Genomic DNA, 26,174 nt, shown 5'->3' with positions numbered 1-26,174 from the left:
AGCAGCCTTATGTGTGGGTTTAGTTCCCCATTGAGTTCGTGTAGCACAGAGCCAGGGACACCGTGCGGTCCCATTGCTGCTGTGTTTTTGCTTTAGAGAGCAGCTCTCACCTGGGCATCTAAGATGTTTGGGAGGCTAGACTCTGGTGGGATAGATATTTCTCCTTTTGGGGGGGGAGAAATTTGCACTGAACCTGTCTGCCAGTATGTTGGCAATGTCTGTGGGTTCAGTGATTTTTTTATCATTTTGGACTAATTCTGAGCATATCTGGGAGTTTCCACCCAGGTTTCTAACATAGCTAAAGAAGGCTTTATGATTGTCTTTTGTGTCATTAGCGATTTTTCTCTCAAAGTTGGCCTTGGATGATTTTATGAGTGATCGTAGTTTTTTGCTAGTATTGATCAGAGATGCCTTCCCTTTTAGGGATTTTGCTCTGTTGTAGAGTTTGTTTATGGCTGGAGTCCACCAGACCGGGCGCCTGCCTTTGGTGGAAAGGGTTTTGATTTTATTAGGGATTGCTTGATCCATACATTCCTGGAGGTGCTCGTAGAAGGCATTTGTAAGGGTTTCAGCAGCGTGGGTTGTGGTTTCCACTGGCTCGGGGGCCTTGAAGGATACCACTCCAGTCTTAAGAAGTGTGAAGTTTGCTTTTGAGAAGTTCTTCACTGTGGTCTTTTTGCTGGGGTGGGGGCGGGATGTGGATCTCCAGTGAGATTAATTTATGGTCTGATCTCACCAATGAGGGATATACTTCCGGTGTGGAGCATTTTGTCCCCATGTTTGTGATGATCAGGTCTAGTATATTTTCTCCTCTTGTGGGAATGGTGACTAGTTGTTCCATAGCATTTGAGTTTATGAACTCAAGGAACCTTTGGGCTAGGGTGTTGGGGCTTGAGTAATGTTCCCAGTCTATGTTTGGGTAGTTGAAGTCATCCAATATGATGGTGTTTGGAGAGACATTCATACTCTCCAGTGTCTTCAGGAAGGCTGTGTGGGTTTCCTGAGTTTGAGAAGGTGTCCTCTACTTTTCATAGTTTTCTTGTATGACTGTTCATCTGTCTTCCTTTACTAGCGGTTTTGTGAGATCTGCCTTTACCTTTTTTCCATTAACAAACTTCAGGTTTTAGAATGGCGTATGAGCATAAGCTGCCCACAAGACAACCACAGTAAGTGGCTTTATTGGATTTACATCGACCATCTTAATATGGACTGCCAAGATTGTGTAGCCTTTGGGGCAACGGCCGTAGCAGAATGCCAGGCCAGCTTAGTTCTAAAAAGGTTGCTGCCTGCTGCTTCAGAATTGGCTGGTCCCTACTATTGTGTCCTGCATTCCTTCTAAGGTTTTTGAAAGAAAAAAGTAGAAAGAGAAAAAGAGATAGGAAAGGAAAGGAGAAATGTGAGGAAAAGAAGAAGCTGAAACTAAAACTAAAAGTAAAGGATAGAAAAAGGCACCTGTTTCACTGAGGGACAGCCAGATCCAAAGACCCAAAGGTTCAAGGCTGCTGCAGCATCTGTGAAGGCATGGGAATTAGTGGCATCCTAACTTTGATCTCCCTCCTTGTTGGAGCTTGCTTTCGATCCTACCTGTGTTGCCTCTGCTGAAGTGCCAAGCCCCCTTTTTTACATTTTTTTAATTTTTTTTTTTATCAGTAGCTCCAGCTTCAAGTCCGATCCATTCACCCTTCATGGCCATCACACAGAACTCAAGTTCTCTCCAGAGCCATCTGCCCGCAGGGTCCGGACTTCCACATTTTGAAACTGGGAGGTCCATTTACAGATATCTCAACCTAGTAAGCATTCCTCCTTGACATATTTGAGGTTAGTAACGTCTGCCAAGAGCATTAATGAAGCAGACTTAGACCTGCTCATAAGAACTTTTTTAAAGACCCAGATGGACTTAGGGATCATTTCCTTCTCCTCCTTCTAGAGGATTGAGGGACCTGCCCCCTTGGTGTATAGTTTTTCTGTTTGGTGCCAGTACCTTTGGTCTGAGATTTGTTCATATTATTTTCTCGTCAGTCCCGACATCTTGGCTGTAGTCTGGTCAGACTCTTACCTTGCTGTACTTGATAAAGCAGAGTACTTCCCGGAGCCATGGCATTGGAGTGGAGGGCCCCAGTCCAGGTATAAGGGCTCCCCATTTACTTTTTTGTCCTCCCTGCCTTTCCATGCAAGGAAGTTGCTCATGAAGAGTCAGTGCAAGAGGAAACACTTGGATCTCCAGGAGAAATACATCACTGAGAACTCTAACCTCGGTGAAAGAGAAAGGTTCCCCAAATCACTCACCCCCCCCCCCTCCTGGGAGGACACCTCTTTTTTACTGGAATTAATAAGACAGAAGGGGGGTTGGATCACTGAATCCCCTTCCCTACAGAAGCCATCCATGGCTTGTGTGGTTCCACCCCTGAACGCTCGGGGTCTGTATCACATCAGCAAATGCTAAAAATAGTGAACCGTGATATCGAACTTAAAAGTCTGAAAGCTGAAAACAGCAAAGGAACAAAATTTGCTGGGCCATTCTCTGGGCTTTGCTGTTTTCTCCACTGTGGTGCAATCTCGGAGTTGGTATATTTAAGTTGGGGGAGGGTGGAGGTGTGGGGCGCGGAGCCCCCATACTTAATTTTGACTGTATACTCTTTTTTTTTTGGATCAGTGAATTTTTTACCAGGGAAAAAAATCGCTGATCCGTTCCTTCACTCTTTTCAGCTTCTGGACTTTGAAGTTTGATATATTAATGTTAGCATTCGCTGATATGATATAGACCCTGGATGCTCTTGGTGGCCTCACATTTCACAGAGCTTGAAGATAGCTTGATGTAAAGTCAGGTTGTTTTGAAGTAACGGTCCCTCCATGGATGCTGTTATCTTTGTTGCAGCCACAAAAAAAGGAGATTGTGAAAGAAAGTGCATCAGTTCATCCCCCAAACAGGGAGTCACAGACATCTGAGCAATTTGGCAAGTACACTCATGCTTCACCCTCATTTGCTCTTTGTACACTGAATTATTTGGTACATTTGATAAGTTTTTAAAGGGATTTGGTGTCTGAAGCCTCAAAGTTGGTGGCTTCCCAACTTTCATCAGAGCCTTTTAAGACCTTGGACATTCAACTATCCGCCAAGCAATCCTTTTAAAATCCATGTGCCTTATCTGAAATGTGGTAGATTTTGCTATTCACTGTGCTAGCACAGGCATTGCCATTCACTGTCATGTCTTAATACACATTTGTAATTTTGTGGACAGCCTCAAGGCATCCTTTTTAAATGCTGCCTTTGACAGAGCCACACTGTTTGGTTCTAAAGTGAAAGATACTTTGACTAGGAGTGAGTAAGACTATAAGACATTGTCTTCCCTGGGAATACACTACTCTGCTCCTCAGAGGACCTCTTCCAGGAACAGAGAGGAGGAGAAAGATGTTCTTTCATAAACTGCAACAGTTTACCCAAGACACTTCTAGCAAAATTACCCCCCGAGGCAGAGAAGATAACTTCAATGGATGCTTCCCCAGGGGCAGGGGAGGTCTGCAGTTTCAGGATCTCAAAGGTTCCTTCTTGGGCAAACTATTCCAGTGCCTCTGAAAGCTTGCCCAGTTGCTGCACACTGGAGGCAGTAAAGGGATGTACTTGATTCCCAACTCGCTAGCTTGAGAGACCATCACATCAGACACCCGGATCCTGAGAGTCATCTTCCGAGACTATTCAATCCCTTTCCACTCCTTTCCAAATCTAAAGCTAAAGCACCTCCCAGGTGTTCAACCCCACTAGAAGAGTGAAAGTAACACTAGAAATACAAAAGTTGCTAGCAAACCAAGTAATCTAAGAAGTCCCACTAGACTGGATAGGATCCAGGGCCTACTCTGGATTCTTTTTTGGTGCCAAAGAAAACAGGTTACCTCAGGCCCATATTGGACTTAAACAAGCTACATTTATTTGTAAAGCAGACCCAATTCTGGATGATAACGTCAGTCCATCCTGCCTCTGCTGAGAAAGGATGATTGGATTTGCTCAGTAGACCTCAAGGACACCTACTATCACATAAAAATAAAGGGGAGCATCAGGCTGAGAGCCATTCAATTCCAGTTTCAGGCACCACCACAGACCCCTAAGTTTTCAACTAATAAATAGCAGTAGCAGCAGCTTGGCTTGGGCTGCAGGTTTTCAGGGATTTCCTTACCTGAATGACTGGCTCATTACAGCAGTGTCAAAAGTATCATTGATCTAAGTAGGGGATGTTTACTCCAGCTGTGCCTGTCCTTGGGCATCGCAGTCAACCCTTGAGAAATCCAATTTGGAACCTGCATGGAGTCAATAATTTATTGGATAACATCTTGACATTTCAAAACAAGTTGCACAATTACTTCCCATGAGATTGTCATCCTTACAAATTCAAAACAGCCATGCTGAGTTACATCCCAGACCACCAGGTCATCTCACAGCTCATCTCATTCTGTGTCTTCCTGGTCTTATGGCAGTGGCTATCTGCCTTGTCCCTCTAGTGAAATACTTCATGAGAGTTCTACAGTGGACTCTGGGTGTACAGTGGTTCATCTTGCAACCAAAGAACTTTCTGATTTGTTTCACCAATGTGTGTTATCATCATTTAGTGGATAACCTCCAATCAAGTTTTTTCAGGTCTTCCTTTTGTTCTTCCTCTGTCCAAAGGAACTGTAAATGTGAGAGTGTTCAATCTCGCCTTTGTTCTTACACATGGGTTCGGAGCCGATCCTCGGCTCCGTGCCGGCCGACTGCAAGCTCTGCATCGAGAAGAAGCTCGAGGACATCTAATACCCACAATCCCCCTCTGCCTTTACCTCAGATCTAGTTTGCCGCTACTGCATACGCATCGCTGGGGACTAGCTCGAGGCTTTTACAGATAAGAATTTATCTTTCTGTTTAAACTTTTCAAAAAAATTTCTCTGGACCTAAGTCATCTCAACACCTTTGTCAAGAAGGAAAAGTTCCGAATGGTCACGCTTCAATCGATCCTTCCATTCTTACAGAAGGACGACTGGATGTGCTCAATAGATCTGAAGGACGCATACTACCACATCAAAATGGCCAGGGCGTCCAGGGATCATTTGCGCTTCCGGCTGGGAGTCAGTCACTATCAGTTTCGAGCCCTGCCCTTTGGCCTGACCACAGCCCCCAGGGTCTTCACCAAATGCATGGCAGTGGTAGCGTCTCATCTGAGGCGCCTAGGATTCCAGGTGTTTCCGTATCTGGACGACTGGCTCCTGTCTGCCACCACCAGGCGTCAACTGATACAAGCCAGGGATTACACCCTACAACTTTGTACACACCTTGGCATCTCAGTAAATTCGAAAAATCGTTGCTACAGCCATCACAGCATATCTTATTCATAGGAGCGGAATTAGATACACGTCAGTTAGTTCTAAAACTTCCGACAGAAAGAATAGTAGCACTTCAATTCAACATTTCCCTTCTTCTGTCGTCCAGAAAGTCCCCAGCAAAAATTGTTCTGAAAGTTTTGGGTCTCATGGCAGCTTCTCTCATAGCAATACCATTGGGAAGACTGCACATGAGAGTGCTACAATGGCTTCTATTTGCACAATGGTCATTCCAACAACTTCCACTGACTCACGAAATATTGATAACGAAAACATGCAAATCACACCTAATGTGGTGGTTACAGACTTGCAACCTATCCAGCGGAAGACCATTTGTGCTACCCGCACCGTCAGCGGCGATAACCACGGGCGCTTCCCTGATAGGGTGGGGGGGCATCTTTCAGGGACAGACAGTCCAAGGCGAATGGACCAAAATCTGCACATCAATGTTCTGGAGTTGAGGGCAGTGTTTTTGGCGTTGCAACACTTTGCTCCCCTTCTTCCTCCAGGGACCATTGCAGTTCAGACAGACAACATGTCCGTAGTCTGGTACATAAACAAGCAAGGGGAACCAGGTCTTACCAACTATGCAGAGAGGCCATGAGAATTTGGCAATGGGCAGAGTCCACGGTCGCTTTCTGATCGCAACGCACATCCGGGTCATCCAGCGTCATAGCCGACAGGCTGAGCAGGGCAATACTATTGCCTCACGGTGGTCCTCAAACAGTCAGTTGCGAGAAGGATTTTTCGCAAATGGGGCCAGCCTACCTGCGATCTGTTTGCGTCTCCAATGAACGCCAAATGCAGGAGCTACTTTGCCCTATTACCCCTCAGGGAAGTCCCCAGGGGCGCTGGTGCACGATTGGCCCCGGGTCTCCTATATGCTTTTCCTCCATTTCCCCTGATTGCAAAGTTTCTGCAGAAAGCCAACAACCTTCAGAGGACTATTATTCCCATTGCCCGTTCTGGCCTCGTCAAATTTGGTTCCCCTTTCTATTGCATCACCGCATTCGGGGACCTTGGATGCTGGACCCAGAGCCAGATCTACTGACTCACTCGTCAGGAGTTCCTCACCCATCTCTAGAATCTCTCCATCTAGCAGCTTGGCTGCTCCGCTTCCCAGCCAGGTCAGTTCCCCTTACATCGGCAGTTCAAGATATTTTAGTAGCTTCTCATAAAGTTTCCACTACAAAGACTTACACCAGTAAGTGGAAACGTTTTGTCTTCTGGGAGGAATCACATCATTTGGACCCTGTTACAGCTCCGTTAAACAAGGTTTTAGAATTCTTGACTGAATTATTTCATGAAGGAGCTTCCCCGGCTACTTTAAGAGTACAGTTAGCTGCCATTTCTAACTATCATATAGAAGAATGTGGTGCGCCTATTATGGCTCACAGACTTTGTAAAGCCTTTTTAAAAGGTTCCTTTCATATCAGACCACCAGTCAGAAGTCCGACATCACCGTGGAATTTAAATTTGTTGCTCTCTAAATTGATGTTGCCACCCTTTGAACCAGCTTCAAGTTGCACGTTGAAATTTTTGTCATGGAAAACATTATTTCTAGTGGCCATTACATCTGCTAGGCAGTGTCTGAGCTTCAGGCCCTTCGGTCAAACATCCTTATTTAATATTTCATTCTGACAGAGTATCCCTACGCACTAATCCATCCTTTCTTCCCAAAGTTTGTTCTTCTAGTAATATTAATCAGTCCATTGAATTACCCACCTTCTTTAAAACCACTCTAATAAATTGGAGTATATGTTGCACAAACTGGACGTCCATAGACAACTCAGATTTTATTTGGATAGAACAAAAGATCACAGGAAATCTGATCAACTATTTGTAGCTTTTGCTGACAGCAGAAAGGGTCTTGCAGTTACGAAACGAACTCTTTCTAAATGGCTAACTGACTGTATCACATATGTTTATGAAGCCTCTGACCAAACTTTATCAGCAAAACCCAGAGGACATTCTACCAGATCAGTGTCTACATCTTTGGCTCACGCAGCTCGCTTACCTTTAGACACTATTTGTGCGGCTGCTACTTGGGCTAAACCACATACATTTATCTCTCATTACAAAGTGGACAGGGTTTCTAGGGATAGGGCAACCTTTGGTTCCACTGTGCTCAAGAACGTTCTCCTTGAGTTCCTCAGGATCATGGAGCTAGGGCGCTACCCATGTGTAAGAACAAAGCGAGATTGAACACTCTCACATAAAGAAGTTATGTCCTTACCATAACGTTCCATGTGGAGTGTTCATCTCCACCCACCCACCCTTAGGAAGAACGTTCGATTTGGTGCCTGGTCTGGAGTATTCTCCTTCTGCTGTTGCAGTATTACTGTTACTATCATACTCTTGGTATGTTTGTATATATGTACTTTTATGTATATAGTTGGCATGTGTGCGTGCTTTATGTCTGGTTTGCTTGCAAACTAGATCTGAGGTAAAGGCAGAGGGGGATTGTGGGTATTAGATGTCCTCGAGCTTCTTCTCGATGCAGAGCTTGCAGTCGGCCGGCACGGAGCCGAGGATCGGCTCCGAACCCATGTGTAATAACCAAGGCGAGATGAACACTCCACATGGAACGTTATGGTAAGGACATAACTTCTTTTTATGGATGCTTCCCTCAGGGGGTGCACTTCAAAAGGCAAACAGTCCAAGGTGTATCTGATCCCAGTCATAGGCCTGCATGCACATTAATGTGTGGGAGAAAAGAGCAGTCCTCCATGCATTACAGACCTTTCAAGACTGCCTCTCCAAACTTGTTTTAACAACTTATTGTGACAACAGTGGTGTGGTACATGAACAGTCAGAGAGAACCTGATCCTATCCCCCCTGTGTTAAAAGCCTGTGGGGGGGGGGGTGGTAGTGGGCATTGTTGTTGCATCATTTCCTGATAGCAATGCATATCCTAGGAAAATCAGACATTCTAGTGAACAGTCTAAGCAGGATCATATTGATACCTCATGAGTGGTCTCTAAATCCAACGATTGCAGTATGCATTTTCCACCTGGAGCCAGCCATGCTATGTTCTGTTTGTGGCTCCTTTCAACACCAAATGCAGCACCTGATCCCCCACAAGGGGCAGTCACTGAGGGATGCTGTTCTCCATGTATAGACCCCAGGTCTCTTGTACACATATCCCTCAGCACCCTTGATGATCAAGTTTCTGCAGCAAGCTGCCTGTTGTAGACTAGCAGTAATCATCATTACCCCCTTCTGTCCAAGACAAATAAAGTTCTTTTTCCTGAGTCCTCATCTACTTTACCTGCCTTGGATTCTGGAGTTGGTTCCAGATCTGATAGTGCACCCTTCGATTCAGCCTCACCTGAATCTGAAGTCATTTAAGCTAAGCACTTGATTTCTCCAGCTCTGTTGATGGCCAGGGAGCTCAAACTTACAAAAAAAGTACTGCATATCCTCTCATCCTCCTAGAAACCCCATACTAATAGTGTTTATGCCACTAAATGGAAACAGTTTTCTATCTGGGCCACACCCAGTGGATGCTCCCCTACTGGCCATTTTAGATTTTATTGCAGGGCTCCTGCAGTCATTACTTAATTTCGCTCCATTAAGTTTTGATGGCAGTTTCTTTCAATTTTTGTATTGGCCAAAATCATATCTCAGTTACATTTCTGAGAATATCTAAGGCTTTTTGAAGGGTACTTTCTTGATTAGGCCTCAGTTAAGGGATCATTTTCCTCAACTGGATCTGACCTTTCTTCTCCAGTCCTTGACAAAACCTCAATTGAACCAGCAGCTACAGTGGACTTTAGTTTTTTTTTTTTTTTTTATCTTGGAATACTTTTTTCTAGTAGGAATTGTTTGAGCTAGAAGAGTTTCATAACTGCAAGCTTTATTCTGCAGTCCTAAACTCATCTTCTTTTTTACCCAAGGTGGCCTTGGAGTCTGATTTGAATCAATGTATTGAATTACCTGCTTTCTTCCCTAAATTCAATTAACTAAGGAGAATGCATGCTTCACTGCTTGGGATTTCCATTGTCAGTTGAAATTCTCATTAGATAAAACAAAATATTACAGGAAGTTCAAGGTTACCTTGTCCAGATGGCTTTCTGATTGCATTTCCTTTGTTTACTTTTCAAAAGGTATCGCCTTGCCCCTTAAACCAAAAGCCCGTTCCATAAGGGCAATAGCTACTTCCATGGTCTGTTTTAGTTGTACTTCCTTGAATGCTATATGTGCAGCAGCCACGTGTGCCTCTGCTCATATGGTTGTTAGCCATTACAAGTTGGATTTAACAGTCTGGATCCAGAACAACCTTCTGCTTCACTGTATTGTGAAGCATTCTGTCCTTGAACCACTCAGCTGTCTGGCTGTGGACTCTGTTCCACAGTTTGAGACGGACAGAAAAGACATCATATAATACAAAAAAATTGTGTACTTGCCATAACAATAGAGCCGTGCTTTCCTCCATCTGTCTGAACCATCCTCCACTCTGTCTAGAATTGTAGTCAGAAAATTCCATTTTGTGCTCACAAACTCTTTTTACTGCCTTCAACCTACCTGGCATTTAAAAAATGGACACATCTTTGAAAAGGTTGTCTCCCTAGCATTTAATACATGTACATGATCATTTTCAGAGATTCTCCCTGAAACTGTTAAAAATATTGCTTTTTAGATTAGCAATCCTCTCTGTATACATGTTATGTATATGTTGTTAGTGGCATTAGTTTAGGCAGTTGTAGATGTAATATAGCCTGAAAAAGCTTCAATGCTTCTAAGTGATACAAAGAAAAATGTACACCTTAGCATACAAAGAGTATGCCTGGCTGCACCCCTGCCTGTGTCCCCTTCCAAATTGTCACTGATATTTATGGCTTGAGGTAGAACTTTCAGACCCGCCTGAAGTTTGACTTAAGGATAATCATTGCCCCCCCCCCCAATCCAAGTTAGTATATTTTTTTGCTTTAAAGGAAGTTTTTCTCAGGTAAAAGTTCAGGTCTTTAGGGCAAATTTGATCCGAGTCTTAGGCAAAGTGTTATGGGAAAGGAGGCAGATCTTTGGAGCTTGATGATTCTGAGACTGCCAACATCAGATCTGATAAATCACAGATTGAGATGGGTGGAAAAAGACAACACCGATCCATCATTATGGTGAGTACATAATTTTCATTTATCTTGTCTCAGTTCAGTGTTTTTTGCCTTTCTTACTTCCCCTTTATCATCTGTTTTTCAGTATGCCCAAAGCAAATCTCTGAAGAGTCTTCCGAGCAGGTCTCAAGTCCCACTACAACAGCAGTACAAAGCAAGCTAGTGTCTTCCACCCAACAGCATACCAAAAAAGCTCTGAAACAGGTTAGTAAAAAAAAAAATCACATTTTGCTCATGTGTTTGTTCATGTATTTTTTTTACATCCAGTTGTGCAGGACCAAAGCCAGTTTATTACATTCATTATCATGGACTTTGTTCAACTGTGGACCACCAAATTATAATAATTTAGAGCATCTCCATTAAAAATGAATTGACAATATCGCATATGTCCAGTTGTTTTTTTTTTCCTCTCTGTAAAAATGTATAGTTTTTTCTACTGCGGTGTTGGTGCTGCGGTAGCGTTGTCGCCTCACAGTTAGACGTTTCCCATTCGATTCTCAGTTAGAGCGTCTTCTGTGTGGTGACATGCGTGAATGGGCGTTCCTTCGTTGAAGGTTGTGTGTTAGACCCGGCAAGCCAGCACGTAAAAATCTACTGCCAATCATTAGCGGACCGGAGTTCTGCTGTGGCAACCCCTAACCGGGAAAAGCCGAAAGACACAACAACAACTTTGACACATTTTGCTTTACTTGAAGCTATTGTAACTTTTATGTGCTATTTCAGTTGTACTTAATTTCTGAAAGTGATTTGGGAACTGCAGTTGATTTTTTTCCATTGTTTGTAAACTGTGTTAGTCCTCTTCTTTTCATTTTGGTGCATGTGCTTGTATTTGTGAGCCTGCTGTTCTCAGTGGCACAGTGGTGCAATGAGTAGCATTATCACCTCACAAAAAGGTGTTCTCAGGTTCATTTCTTGACTGGGGTGGCTTCTGTGGAGAGTCTGCTTTTCCCCACTGTTTTTGTGTTTGTGTTTTTTCAGGCAGATCAGTAACTGTGTGTGTGTGTGATATATATATATATATATATATATATATATATATATATATATATATATATAGATATATAGATATATATATAAAAAAAGCGGATGCACTAGACTGTCTCGACGTACTGAAATGTCGAAATTCAGTATGTTGAGACCGAACAGTGGAAAGTGCAATTAACCGAAAATACGCTATGCTGAATCTGCAAATGTCGACTCCGCTGCTATTGTGGTGTTGCGTTCGTGACGTGTGGTGCGGTTTGTGGATTTATCTGGGGTTTCAGGTAAGTGTTGTGTGTTTGAGGATAATGGGTGGGGATTTTAGTGTGTGTGAGTGTGTGCGGTGGTGTCTGTTGTGTGTTTGTGTGTTTAGTGCGACCTCGGAGTTAGAATATATAAGTAGGGGGGTGGGGTGGTGCAGGGGTTCTTGCTCCCCTGCCTAAAGGTAGGTTAAGTGTGTTTGTATGTGTTGTTATGTTTGTTTAGTTAGGTAGGTGTATGTGTGTGTGTGATTATGTCCTGGTTTGTATGTGTGAATGTGTGAATGGTCGCGATTGTAGTATTCAGTCTCGAAATACTGAAATTCGACATTTCAGTATTTCGAGATTGTATAGTGAATCCAAAAAAAGCACATCAATTTACTTCCATTCCCTACCCACCTAGTAAACTGTGTGGATGGTAGCAGATGTTCTTGACATTACTGTAAGAGATTGATGCAACTGTGCAGCATGGAGTTTCATGCTAGTAACACTGAATGTGCATTGTAATCACTACAGTAGTAGCCTTAGTTGTTTGGGTTGTATCCTGTTAAGGATATAATAGCTGGCCATTCATCAAAAGCCTTGAGCTCCTTCCACGTGCATCCTGGCTATTGGTTGCATGAGCTCCTGGGTAGAGAAAACCAGCAGTCTGGGCTTGAAAATCTTCAGTACTTTCTTGCCAACATTAGAGAGCACCCCTGTTATAGGCTTTACAAGATTGATAATTAACTTAGTCTTCCATTGCTGGATAGAGAGCTTCCCTTCAGGGGAAATACCTTCCGCATTATTTGATTTTTTTTCTGAGAAATGTAGCTTTTTTGTGAGAAATTACTATTTATTCTCACTTTTGTCTGTTTAACTGAACTGTCATGCATCTGGCTGGCCTGACAGACTGTTTACCTTCTTCTTTTAAATCTTACTGTTTGTACTTATTTTAAGCATGTTTTGTGATGAAACTCGTAACTAGTTGATTGGAATTACTAAGCTTTATTGGGGGGAGGTGTATTTTGGTGGTGGTGGTATGTTTGTTATTGTGAACACTTTTGACAGTTTACTTAACTGATGCTAACTGACTACACTAGCCAGGAATCAGCACTTGTTTTTGGAAGAACCATATTACAGCACACTGGTCCCATGGTTCTGCTGTCCTGCACTCCCAAGAAGAAGAAAACTTGCTGGGCGCTCTTTCCATCACTGCTAGCTCAGTCTGTGCCTCAGCTGCTGTTGCCTGACTGTGCCGTGGCCATTACTGGTTCCATAGACCATTCACTTTTTCATCTATCTCTGTCTTGTATAGCCTTTTCAGTCACTGGCTGTTCATCTGCCCTTGCCAAGCATGGGGGAGAGCTCTTGCAGGAGGAAGTGGGGAGTGCATCCCTGTGTAGGTATTGTTAGGCTAAGCGACCTGGTCCTCTGGGTGAAGTGCCATTCATAAGTTGGTCCCCTTCTAGCTAGGGATGTCCTTAGTAAAAAGAAACAGAAAACAAAGCATTTATCTTCAGACACTGCTTCTGTTGATAAGGGATTGTATTTGACTCAAGGTTTTTTGCAGGCATTAAAACATTTAGAGAGAGACTGGAATTTTTATGGAAAAAAATAAGTCAGTTTCCTCTGAGTATTCCCTTTCTGATGATGAGGAATGGAATTGGGAAAGGATATCTTCTATTTTTTCTACCCAAGTACCTGATTCTGACTCTGAGGAATCTATTTCCTCATAATCTCCAATATAAGAATTTTCTTTTTCTGCAACTGTTTCTGGGATGAATACTATGTTTCACTAGGAACAGTCTGATATCCCTAGCTCTTTAAAAAGTTCTATGATTTATTACAAGTGGAACTTCCACAGCTTGCTTCTATTCCTTATCTTTTACCAGCTTTGGAGGATGCTTTTTTTTATATTGCCTGCAACATGCTTGACAATCAACCTGCAGTCCCTAAACAATCAAAAAGACTTTATGAAGTCCCTCGGTCTTACAAATGTTTATTTTTGCTTCCCAGATGTGACTGTGCAGTTATTTCTGTGTCAAATCCTGTTGCATCATGCACTTTATTTAATTCTAATCTGCCTACCTGTCACAAGGATGGAAAAGCTTTTGATAGGTTTGGGAAGAGAATGTATTCATCTACCACTTTATCCTTTAGAATCCTAAATTATCAGGCTCATATTTTGAAATATTTGTGGGCTTCTGCTTCTTTTGACAGTACAAGAAACATTCTAGCCTCTCTGCCTTCTTCAGAAATGAAATCCTCTTTGAATTCTTTAATTGCATCTGTTTCCAGGTAGCTAAATATTCTTTAAAGTGCTCTTACTGTTGTGCTGGCTGTGTGTCCAGGGCAGAAGCTTTTGCCTCTCTTATAAGGCAGTTTGCTTCCACAGTTTTCAGAAGATATTAAATCTCAAATTTTAAATTCTCCTTTGAATAAAGAGGTTTTCTTTTGTCCTTCTGCTGCCCATGTACTCAAATTTGATGAAGGAGGTAAACTGATTCAGGGATCACTCAAAAGTTTCACCCATCCTTATCCAAGTTTGCTAAAACCTTTGCTACAAATTCGGGATTTTCATCATATTGATCACTGCTGAAGTAGCCTTATCTATATGGGCTAGACCCTGGGAACTATCACCCTATAAGCCTGATTAGCTTTGTCTGCAAGGCTACGGAGCGCATAATCATGGATCTCATAAACAGAGACATTGAGAACCTCCAAACACTGGACCCTACCCAGTTCGGCTTTGTTAACGACAGATCATGACTCCTAAACTTGGTGGACTTCTTTGAGACAGTTACCAAGGCTATAGACGAGGGAAAGGTTGTACACACAGCCTACCTAGACCTCGCAAAGGCCTTCGACATCATTCCCCATTCAGGTATTATAGACAAGCTCACCAGCCTGAACATAAACCCTTATGCCGAGAGATGGGTTGCCCACATGGTAAGAGTTGTGGGAGCTAGGTCTGACTCTAAACCGGTTATAAGTGGTATTCCCCAGGGCTCAGTCCTAGGACCCTCCTGTTCGGCATATACTTCTCAGAGGTACAGGCAAGCATAGGAGGACTATGGCTGACCAAGTTCACAGACGACTGCAAACTAGGGGCTATAATTGACTCTCCGGCGGACACAGACTTCCTCCAAAAGGGTCTCACTGAGACAGATACCTGGTGTCAAAACCATGGCCTCAAGCTAAATGCCAAAAAGTGCATAGTCATCCCTTTTGGAAAAAAAGTACCCACAAACTACCACATAGGTGGTAGCCCCCTAAATACGGAAGACGTAATAAGGGATGTTCTTCGTGTTTCACTGTGGTAGTCATTACATTTGGGTTATCTGCTTGCAGGTAGCCCTCAGTCGGCCTGATTAACAAAGTCTTGGGTCCTGTGTCAGTTGCTGTCCCTTCTTCCATGACGTCAAGTTGTCAGGGGTATAAAACATGCAACCAACGCCATTGCATTAGTCTTTCTTGCTGTGCGGTGCACGAAGCAGAAGCAGTTCGCAAGTTCCGGTCGGCCAACTCCTGAAATTTTCATTTTCGAGTTTCAGAACCAAAGTCTTCAACTAAAATCATGTACCCCATTTGGGAAACTTTTTCTAGCTCCTTACCAATGTCAGTAAAAGTTAATAATTGCATTACTTGTGGAAAGCAAATACCTCATAAAGATTTTCATTCGTACTGTATTCCTTGCCTAGGCCCTGACCACAAAGTACCTTGCTGTCAGTTTTGTGCTTTATTTAATCAGCGCACTATCCGTCGTCGGTACATTTTCTCCTCTAAATATTTCAGGTCTTGGTTTAATTATCCAGAAACGTCATCGGTTAGCCATCCGACTACTGGGATTCTGAAAAAAATGCAAAGATAAAGACAGAGACAGGTCGCCGAGGTCCAAAACTGCTGACGACGCTTTTCCTAAGCCAGTCGCCAGTTCACCGGTACTCAGTGAGGTGCTTTCGCAGCCCCTGATACCCACTACTTCTGATTCGCAGGCCTCTACTGAGACCCATTTGGAGTCCAGTATGCTGCGAAATGCTTCAACTATGGAACCCGCAGATGTCTCTACCTTGGATGGGTCCGGAGCCGCTGTGCAGGCACCGGCTTCTGAGGGTGTATTCAGGCCTACGGACTTACATTTTAAACCGATGCCTCCTTCTTTACTTAGGCCTAAATCTTGATCCATGCCTAAAAAACCGACACCCAGGCTACATGCTCCGGCCTCTATGCCTAAAAAACAAATGATAAGAATGGCTGAAGATCTAATAACTCTAATCAGGGGTAGCCAACCTCCCCCCCCCTTCTAAGAGGCCTAGGACTGAAGTTGATTATGAATTTTCTGATCACGATTCTTTTGTTTCTGATTCTTCTGATGATCTGGATTTGCCCTTATCTACTTATGAATATTCTGATGCAGAGGACTCCATTCCCTCTGCTTCCCCTCCTGAGGATTTTTCTTTTGGGGAAACCTTACATACTCTAAGGGAGCATTTCCACTGGGAAAGCCAAGATTTTTCTTATTCAAAAGAGTTAGGGATTTCCTTGTCCTACCTTAGCATAGGCCTTTAGCTATTCCTCCTGTACTAGACATTGTTGATGATGCTTTTTCGGAATCTAGTTTGGCCCCTGATTCCCTTCCTCCTGCTCCCAGAAAACCTGACAGGTACTACCGGGTCCCTAAGTCCCACAAGTTCCTCTTTAAAAATCCTATTGCAGATTCAGAGACTATTTCACAGGGGCCCAAGGGCTTTAAGGCTTCTACTGCTAAAAATCCTACCCCTTCTGACAGAGACTCCAGGGCGTTGGATAGATGGGGTAAGAAGGTTTACACTTCTGCAACCTTGACCATTAGGGCTTTAAACTGCCAGTTTCATATATTAAAGTATCAGCAACATATTATTGGACTGCTTAAACAGAAAATTATGTTGATTCCTGACTGTGGAAAATAAAGAATTACAGGATTTAATGCATTCTGCTGAACAAGTTGGAAAACATACTTTGTAGTGTGGTTTTGATTCATTAGAGGCCTCTTGCAGGGCTGCTGTTACTGGGTCTGTGCTCAGAAGGCATGCTTGGCTTAAGGAGCAATCTTTGCCTGATCATGTTAAAGCTAAATTGTTGGATGATCCTTTAAATCAGGACCGCCTGTTTGGCAACAAGGCTGAGGAAGTTCTTAAAAAGATGGAAGATAAAGCAAAATCTATGCAAACTGTAAGTTTTTTACAAGTTCAGCCTCCTAGATTTAGTAGGCACTGGCCCTCTAAGAATTGGTCCTTTCCAGCCCCTTCCAGGTCTTCTCAAGCCAAACCCAGACACAGCAAAAACCCCAGGTTTCAGTCCCAGGGGACACACAGAACTAAGCAGTGGGGGCCTCCACTTCCAAATCTGGGAATAAGACTCCCCCCTTTGGTAAACTGCCTCAATGACTTCCTTTTAAAATTTCCAAGCACTTATCAACTGGCTGCCCCTTTGGTGGGGGTGGGGGGGGGGTTGTTCTTCATGCAAAGAATTGGGAACTCATTACCCAGGACAAATGGGTTTTAAATATAGTGTTCCAGGGATACAGATTTCACTTCCACACGTTGCCAACAACAAGCGGGTGGCCAGACCTACCCCCAAATCTGTGGGCAGAGGCCCAAAAACAAATACTTTCTCTCTTAAGCATGGGGGCTATTCAACTGGTACCAGAAGTGGCAAAGGGACAAGGTTTCTACTCGAGACTTTTCTTGGTACCCAGAAAAGACAATTCATGGCATCCTATCCTGGACCTGTCTACTCTAAACACCTTTTTGGAGATTCTAAAATTCAAGATGCTGACTCTTCAACAGTTACTTCCTATGCTAGGCAAAGACGCCTGGCTGGCAACACTAGATTTAAAAGAAGCATACCTGCACATACCAATCGGAGAATCTTGCAGAAGATACCTACACTTCAAACCAGGCTACAAGCACTATCAGATGTTCATTGTGTTTCAATGTTGCAGTCATCACTGTAGGGTTCTTCCTGCCGGCAGGCAGCCCTCGGTCGGCCAGAATCTCAAAGTCTGGGTCCGGCGTCAGCTGTGTACTTACCCTCCCTGACGTCAGTGCGCCAGGGGTACAAACAGGGAACATTTTCACTGGGAAGGACAGGAGTACTCTGAATCTAAGAGAAGGCTTAGGGATTTCCTTCTTCTTCCCCAACACAGATCCCTGGCTATTCCTCCTATTTTGGATGTTGTGGATGATGTCTTTTCTGAGTCTAATTTAACCCCTGACTCCTTTCCTCCTGCCCCTGCTAAGCCTGATAGATATTACAGAGTCCCTGACTCTCACCAGTTTCTATTTAAAAATCCTACTGCTGATCCAGAAACCATTTCTCAAGTTCCTAAGGGTGTTAAGGCTGCCTCTGCTAAGAACCCTATTCCATCAGATAAGGATTCTAGAGCTTTGGAGAGATGGGGCAAAAAAGTATACACTTCTGCTACTTTATCTATTAGGGCTTTGAATTGTCAATTTCATATGTTGAAATGTCAGCAATACCTTTTGTCTGTTATGAAACAAAAACTGTGTACCATTTCTGCATGTGCAGACAATAAGGAATTACAAGATTTGATGCATGCTACTGAGCAGGTGGGGAAACATACCTTACACTGTGGTTTTGATGCTTTGGAGGCCTCTTGCAGGGCGGCAGCCACTGGCACAGTCATTAGAAGGCATGCTTGGTTAAAGGAACAAAATTTGCCTGATCAAGTAAAAGCAAAATTACTGGATGCTCCTGTTCAACATAATGTTTTGTTTGGGTCTAAGGCTGAAGAGGTTATAAAGAAAATGGAGGATAAGGCAAAATCCATGCAAACGGTTAAGGATTTCTTACAAGTTCAGTCTCCTAGATTTAGCAGAAATTGGCCAGCTAAAAATTGGTCCTTTCCCAGCTCGGACAGGCCTCAGAGGGTAGATATAGGCACCCCAGAGGGAGGGCCCAAGCACAGACCTCTTATAGACCTAGACAGTGGAGTGCTTCCACCCCCAGGGGTGGAGAAGATAGGTCTCAACCTTATAGGAAACAGGCTCAATGACTCCCCCTGCATGGCTCCAGGAACCTCTCTCCTGGAAGCTCCTCTGGGAGGAAAACTTTCTCTTTTTCACTGAAATTGGACTTGCATAACCCAAGACAAGTGGGTTCTGGATGTAGTTTTAAGAGGTTACAAATTCCACTTTCACACCTTACCAAAACCAAATGGATGGCCAGACCTACCAAAAACTCAATGGGCGGAGGCATTAAAACAGGTGAGGTCCCTCATGGCTATGAGGGCCATAGAACTGGTTCCAAATTCAGAGACAGGACAAGGCTTTTATTCAAGACTCTTTATAGTTGCCAGAAAACAAAATACTTGGAGACCCATCCTGGATCTGTCAGTCTTAAATACTTTCCTGGAGATACCAAAGTTCAAGATGCTTACTCTGCAGCAGCTCCTGCCAATGTTGAGCAAAAATGCATGGATGGTGACATTGGAATTAAAGGAGGCTTACCTACACATTCCAATCAGACAGGAGTGCAAAAGATACCTCAGGTTCAGGGCAGGCTCGAAACATTACCAATTCTCTGCGCTGCCCTTTGACTTGTCTACTGCACCCAGGGTCTTTACCAAGTGCCTGGCACCAGTAGTAGCTTACTGCAGACTCAAGGGAATTCAAATTTACCCTTATCTGGACGACTGCCTTATTCAAGCAGACAGCAAGGACATCTTACTCCAGCACCTGGAATTTGTTCAGAATCTACTCAAGTACCTGAGATTCACTGTGAATGTAAAAAAGTCAAATTTGGCACCCACTCAACAGATAACTTTCCTGGGTGCTCTTTTAAACACTACAACCCAGATGGCATTCCTGACGCTAGAAAAACAACTTCAGCTGGCTTCAACTTTCAAAAGCCTGACGTTAATGTCTTAGCTAACTGCAAGGAAATTCCTGCAGGCTTTGGGTTACATGGCTTCCTGCATCCTACTCGTACCATATGCAAGACTGCATATGAGGAAGATACAATGGTACCTAAAAAGCGTATGGTCCCAGCATTGTCACAGTCTGGAAACAGTGATTGCTGTCTTGCCTTGCCTGCAAAAGGAATTTCATTGGTGGGCCACGGCATGTCTTCAGAACAAAGGGAAAGCCTTCAGTCTACCTCCAGCCTACGAAATGATAACCACGGACGCCTCGGATTATGCATGGGGAGCCCACTTGCAGGGGAAAGGCCTGCAAGGTTTTTGGACAGAGGATCAGAAGGTGTGATACTACTATAATTGTGACTAAGCAACCATTGATCCATGTGACTATGCTCTTGAGTATTTTATTCACACTGTTTTTAAGTTTTTATTGAAGTCTGATGAAGCGTCCATAGTAGACGCAAAAGCGCTTACTGCTCCACTGTTCTTAATAAAGGATTTTGTACGCAAGATTGGTTGGCTTCGATTGTCGTGGAGTACCTGTACCTTTATTTTGTTGAGAAGATCAGAAGCATCTACATATCAATTTAAAAGAGATGTTAGCTGTACGGAATGCCCTCTTGGCTTTCAGGGATCTTTTACAGCCAGGGCAGCTACTGATACGGACAGACAACACCACAGTTATGTGGTACATAAACAAGCAAGGGGGTTCACACTCTTACCCCCTTTGCAGACTAGCCATGACTCTATGGAACACAGCACTAGCTTGCAAAGTGGATCTACAAGCTCAATTCCTGCCAGGGAAACAAAACACTCTGGCAGACAGCCTGAGCAGGAACCTGTCAGACCCACACAAGTGGATGCTAGACACCCAAATATTCAAGATGATTACAGAAGCCTGGGGCTGCCCGGACATAGATCTATTTGCATCTCCCCACAACTACCAGTTACAGACTTTTTGCACAAGGACATATCACAAGCTAGCATGGAAAGTGGATGCTCTCTCATTCAGTTGGAGGAACCTCTCGGGGTATGCCTTCCCACCACAACCTCTTCTACCAAGGGTGTTATTAAAAATAAAACAGGGCAAACCAAAGCTGATCTTACTAACCCCGAATTGGCCTCGACAATTTTGGTACTCAACACTGATAAATCTATCCCAGGAACCTCCTTGGATTCTACCTCAGATTCCAAATCTTTTGTCTCAACATCAGGGCCCAGGTCCTGCACTCTCACATCAAAACTCTCAGCCTGGCAGCCTGGCGTATTCAGGGTCTATAATTAATCCTACCCTTACCAAACAGGTTATGGATGCCATCTTAGAAGCCAGAAGGCCTAGCACTAGGAAATCTTATGCAGGTAAATGGAAGAGATTTTGCACCTGGATGCAGGCTCAGGAATCGGATCCTCACATTCCAAATATTCCATTGATTTTACATTACCTAACAGATATGTTGCATAAGGGTTTATCTTTTTCTTCCATAAAAATACATGCCTCAGCTATCTCTGGGACCTCAATTATGTCCTGGAAAAGCTTACTCTGCCACCTTTTGAGCCTGCTGCCACATCCGATATAAAGTATTTATCATTGAAGACTGTTATCCTACTGACTTTATCTTCAGCCAGGAGAGTCTCGGAGTTACAAGCACTCATGACTGTGGAACCTTACATTATTTTTCATCAAGACAGGGTTTCTTTGAGGACTAACTCTACTTTCATGCCTAAAGTGGTTTCTAAAGTGGCTTTAAACCAAACTATTCACCTGCCAACTTTTTTCCCTAATCCACAAAATAAGGGAGAGAGGATCTTGCATTCTTTGGACGTACACAGGCAGCTTCGCTTTTACCTGGACAGAACCAAGGATATCAGGAAAACAGAACAACTGTTTGTTTCTTATGCAGCAAATTCCCAAGGCAAAGCTATTTCAAAACAGACCATTTCTAAATGGATTGCTCATGGAATCAGATTTTGTTACTCTCATCATGGAAAGCAAATCCCTGGAAAAATTAGGACTCACTCTACCAGAGCTGCTGCTACTTCAGCTGCCTTTCTCAGGGGAGTCCCTACCAAAGATATTTTGGAAGCTGCAACTTGGAGTTCAGTGCATACTTTATCTAAGCACTATAATCTCCCTCTTTATTCTAAGTGTAGGGCAGGCTTTGCTTCTGCAGTCTTGCAAGGCCTTCTAGCCACCCCTTCTACTCTATAACCACCACCCTTTATCTCAGCTTTGGGATTCAGCCCTACAGTGATGACTGCAACAGTGAAACACAATGAACATAGTACAGTTGTGTACACTTACCATAAATGTAGATGTTCGAGTGTCTTCACTGTTGCAGTCTGGGTTACCCACCCTCCTGTCCCCTCTTGTACTTTTATTGGTGTGGTTCCCTGCTTCACCCTTCTTCTGAGGTGTATTTGCTACAGGGTATGGGGTTTGTTGTGTGTTACTTTTTTGTTTTACTTTTAGCCTTTACTTTTGGGCACCTGACATCTGGGGCAAGAAAAACTGGAGAACATGGCATCGGCTGGGAGCTTTGTACCCCTGTCACACTGACGTCAGGGAGGGTGAGTACACAGCCGACGCCGGACCCAGACTTTGGGATTCTGGCCGACCGAGGGCTGCCTGCCGGCAGGAAGAACCCTACAGTGATGACTGCAGCAGTGAAGACACTCAAACATCTACATTTATGGTAAGTGTACACAACTGTACTTTCTCTGCACTGCCCTTTGGCTTATCTACTGCGCCCAGGGTATTCATAAAGTGCCTAGCTCCAGTTATTGCATTTTGCAGGCAAAGAAATTTTCAAATATACCCATACCTGGACAATTGTCTAATTCAGGCAGAAAGCCAGGACATACTTTTGAATCAACTGGCCTTTGTGGTTCTAACTTGTCTGGGATACACCATAAATGAAAGTAAATCGCACCTGGTACCCTGTCAACAAATTATCTTCCTGGGAGCAAGCTTTAATACAACTTCCCAGATGGCTTACCTCACGCCAGAGAAACAAATTCATTTGACAACCTACTTCAAACAAGTGGCCACAAAAACCCTGCTATCTGCAAGACAAATACTGCAAGCCTTGGGGTTCATGGCCTACTGCATTCTTCTAATTCCATATGCAAGACTGCATATGAGGAAAGTACAGTGGTATCTAAAAAGCCTATGGCGTCAACATTCTCAAGACCTAGAAGCAATGATTCCTATCATACCTTGCCTACGCCTAGAGTTTCTTTGTTGGGCAGAGGCCTGCTACCAAAACAAGGGACTACCTTTCACACCAGCCCCTGCCACCCAAACCCTAACAACAGACACATCAAACTATGCATGGGGCCTCACCTGGCAGGGAAGTGCATTCAGGGCAAATGGAACCAGAGTCAAATGCACCTGCATATCAATCAAAAAGAAATGTTAGCTGTACAGAATGCTCTGACAGCCTTCAAAGACCACATTTTTCCAGGACAACTAATGGTAAAGACAGACAACACCACTGATATGTGGTACATAAACAAGCAGGGGGGACACATTCTTACCCCCTCTACAGACTAGCCATGGCATTGTGGATCACAGCCTTGAGCTACCAAGTGCACCTACAAGCTCAATTCCTGCCAGGAAAACTAAATACACTGGCAGATGGACTAAGCAGAAACCTCATGGACCCACACGAGTGGAAACTGGAACGAAAAATTTTCAAAATGGTGACAAGCAAATGAGGGAGCCCAGATATAGACCTGTTTGCCTCTCCCCAGAACTACCAATTAGACAAATTTTGCACAAGGTCTCCACACAAACAAGACTGGAAAGTGGATGCTCTGTCCTTCAGCTGGAAAAACCTGTCAGTCTATGCCTTCCCCCCTCTGCCTCTGCTCTCCAAAGTACTACTAAAAATCAAACAGGACAAACCAAGGATGATTTTGATTGCTCCAGAATGGCCGCGCCAACACCGTTACCCTTCCTACCAGGGACATCCTAGAAGCTGCTTGCTACCTGGAATTATGTACATACTTTCACCAAGCATTATAATTTGCCAATTTTCTCTAAATCCAGAGCTGTCTTTGCCACTGCAGTCTTGCAGGACCTTATAGCTGGCCTTAATGCTATCTAAATTCCTCCTCCCAACCATAGCTTTGGGAATCTACCCAAATGTAATGACTGCAACAGTGAAACACGAAGAACGTAGTACAGTTGTGTACACTTACCATAAATGTAGATGTTCAAGTGTATTCACTGTTGCAGTCCTGGTTACCCTCCCTCCAGCCCCCTGACTTCTTTTGACTCTACCTCTACTTTCCTTTACTATGTTTAAAAGCCTTTTTGGTGTATTTGCTTTTTTGTTGGAGGTATATCTTTGTACTTTTATATTTAATTGCTTCCCATTATTGGGGCACCTGACATCTGGGGCAAGAAAAACTGATGTAATGGCGTTGGCTGCATGTTTTATATTCCTGACGACCTGATGTCATGGAAGAAGGGACAGCAACCAACGCAGGACCCAAGACTTTGTTAATCAGGCCGACTGAGTGCTACCTGCAAGCAGATAACCCAAATGTAATGACTGCAACAGTGAATACACTTGAACATCTTCATTTATGGTAAGTGTACACAACTGTACTATCTGGGACCCAAGTAGATACTAACTTCTCCTTTAATAATCACATTGCCAAAGTAGTTAGAAAATCCTTCTATGTGGCCCAGCTAATCACAAAAAGGTTTGCATCCAGATCAAAAGAGGTCATTGTGCCCCTCTACACATCACTCATCAGACCCATCATAGAGTACAACTCTCCATTTGAGATGTACCTTACAAAACACCTGCAAAGGCTGGAAAGACCACAAAAGTACCTCACCAAGAGGATCACTGGCCTCAAACAGATGCCCTATGCAGCTTGACTGAAGAAACTCCAGCTGTACTTGGTTGCAAACCGTCTACTCAGAGGTGATCTCTGCCTGACATACAAAGCCATGTCTAACCCAGAATTGATGGACATGCTCCACCTAAAGAAAACCATAGCCCCTCGAGCCATACGCTCTAAGGATCTAAACCTCACCACAACAATAAATAGGACGTGCTGGATGGATAGCTTCCTGTCCCAGAGACTTCCCATGCTCTGGAACAAGATTCCAGTCTACATTAGGCAGAGCTGCTCGCTAACCCTCTTCAAGAGAAACCTTGATGAGTGGATGGGAAACAGAAAGTTTACCCCGAAGATTACTTCAATGAGACTGCTGACAGAGGCACAGGGAACTAATCTAAGGGGGCGGCGAAAGCCAACGCATTCTGGCTAGGCTTATAAATGCCTTCGGGCAGATAGCCTAGTACCTACCTAGGAACCCTACCAAGGATATAACAGATGACCAGCTTCCAAAGGTTCAGGCTACCTTTCATGATGGCAAACCATTACTCAGCTCAAGCTGAGCTGCCTAAAAAGCCAGGTTTGAGTGCCAGTTCAGAGTTTTCCGACTGCTAAAGAGAACATTCCTCTGTGGGCTTTCGAGGATCAACAGTTGGCTTGTGCTCTTCTGTTGCTGGGCAAATAAGTTCACTTTGGGAGAAAAAAAAACTTTCCACATTAAAAACCTGCATTTTAATCTATTTTTCTAATTAAGCAAGTTTTTTTCTTCTAAGAGTTTGTTTTAACAGATTGCCTCAAGACTTAACTGTACATTTAAAAACAGGAGAACGTTATTTCCTGTCGGATTGTAAGTTGTTAAAAGCAGTTTAAATCTATTTTTTTCTATGGAAAAAAAATTATTTTACATTTTGGGCCAGACAAAGTATATTAAATTGGGTATTTTTTACTGTGTTTTTATGGGGGAAAGGGGTTTTTTACAACTTTAAATTTTTACTGGCTTGTGCTGCTTGTTTTCCCTGAGAAAGAGACACCATTCTCAGCTTGACTGAGGAACAAACTTCCAGTCCTGTGGTAAATCTTCCAGTCAGAAAAAGTTAAGTAAGCAGCCTTTGCCACCACAGCAAGCTAACAGTTTGCCTCAGCTGTAGGTGGATGACTGTGCTGTGGCCAAAGCTGGTTCTTTGAACCACTCATTTTTTTTCCTGGAACCCTCTGGTGTAGTACCTACAGTCACTATGGACTGGGGGTTGGCCATATCCTCTGCGGCTGTTGGGATCCCTTCAGTGGGGAAGGGGAACTACTCTTGCCTGTCCTGGGAGAGGGAGCAGAGAAATCTACCCTGTTTAGTCAGAATGTTGTGCCCATCCCTACGAAGGCTACTGCTGTTGTCATTAACATCCATGTGTACAAAAAAGGACGCCAACTCCTACTTTTCCTAGAGCCAGGACAAGAAAGCACAAAATGCCAAAACGTATCCAATAAGCGTTACTTCAAGTAATAATTAGCACAAAATGCTAGAAAATGTCCAATAAGCGTTACTTCAAACAATTGTTTAATGCTTTTTATTATTCAGAAAAAGAGCGTTTTCGCCGTAGTTAATACCACAGCTTCTTCAGAACAAAACATTCAATAGTACCGCCAACAATTGTATAAATAATACGTGCACAGCGTGGCTTAATAGTTAATTCAAATTAAAAGAAACAGTACATTAAAGTC

At 43.5% G+C, this 26,174-nt stretch overlaps 1 protein-coding gene across 1 annotated transcript in view; it reads left to right on the top strand.

Moving 5' to 3' along the window:
- ASXL3 (ASXL transcriptional regulator 3) overlaps positions 1–26,174 on the top strand; it is a 1,601,111-nt gene that overhangs the window by 947,576 nt on the left and 627,361 nt on the right. Inside the window, exon 6 of the mRNA XM_044066640.1 lies at positions 10,543–10,661. Coding sequence (XP_043922575.1) covers positions 10,543–10,661 — 119 coding nt within the window. The remainder of the gene's footprint in view (positions 1–10,542; positions 10,662–26,174) is intronic.

Source organism: Protopterus annectens, chromosome 3.part1 (assembly GCF_019279795.1).
Source record: "Protopterus annectens isolate FY-2018-M chromosome 3.part1, PAN1.0, whole genome shotgun sequence".
Taxonomy (NCBI): domain Eukaryota; kingdom Metazoa; phylum Chordata; order Ceratodontiformes; family Protopteridae; genus Protopterus; species Protopterus annectens.
Note: the sequence above shows the minus strand (reverse complement) of the source record. Positions and strands in the feature narration are given on the sequence as shown.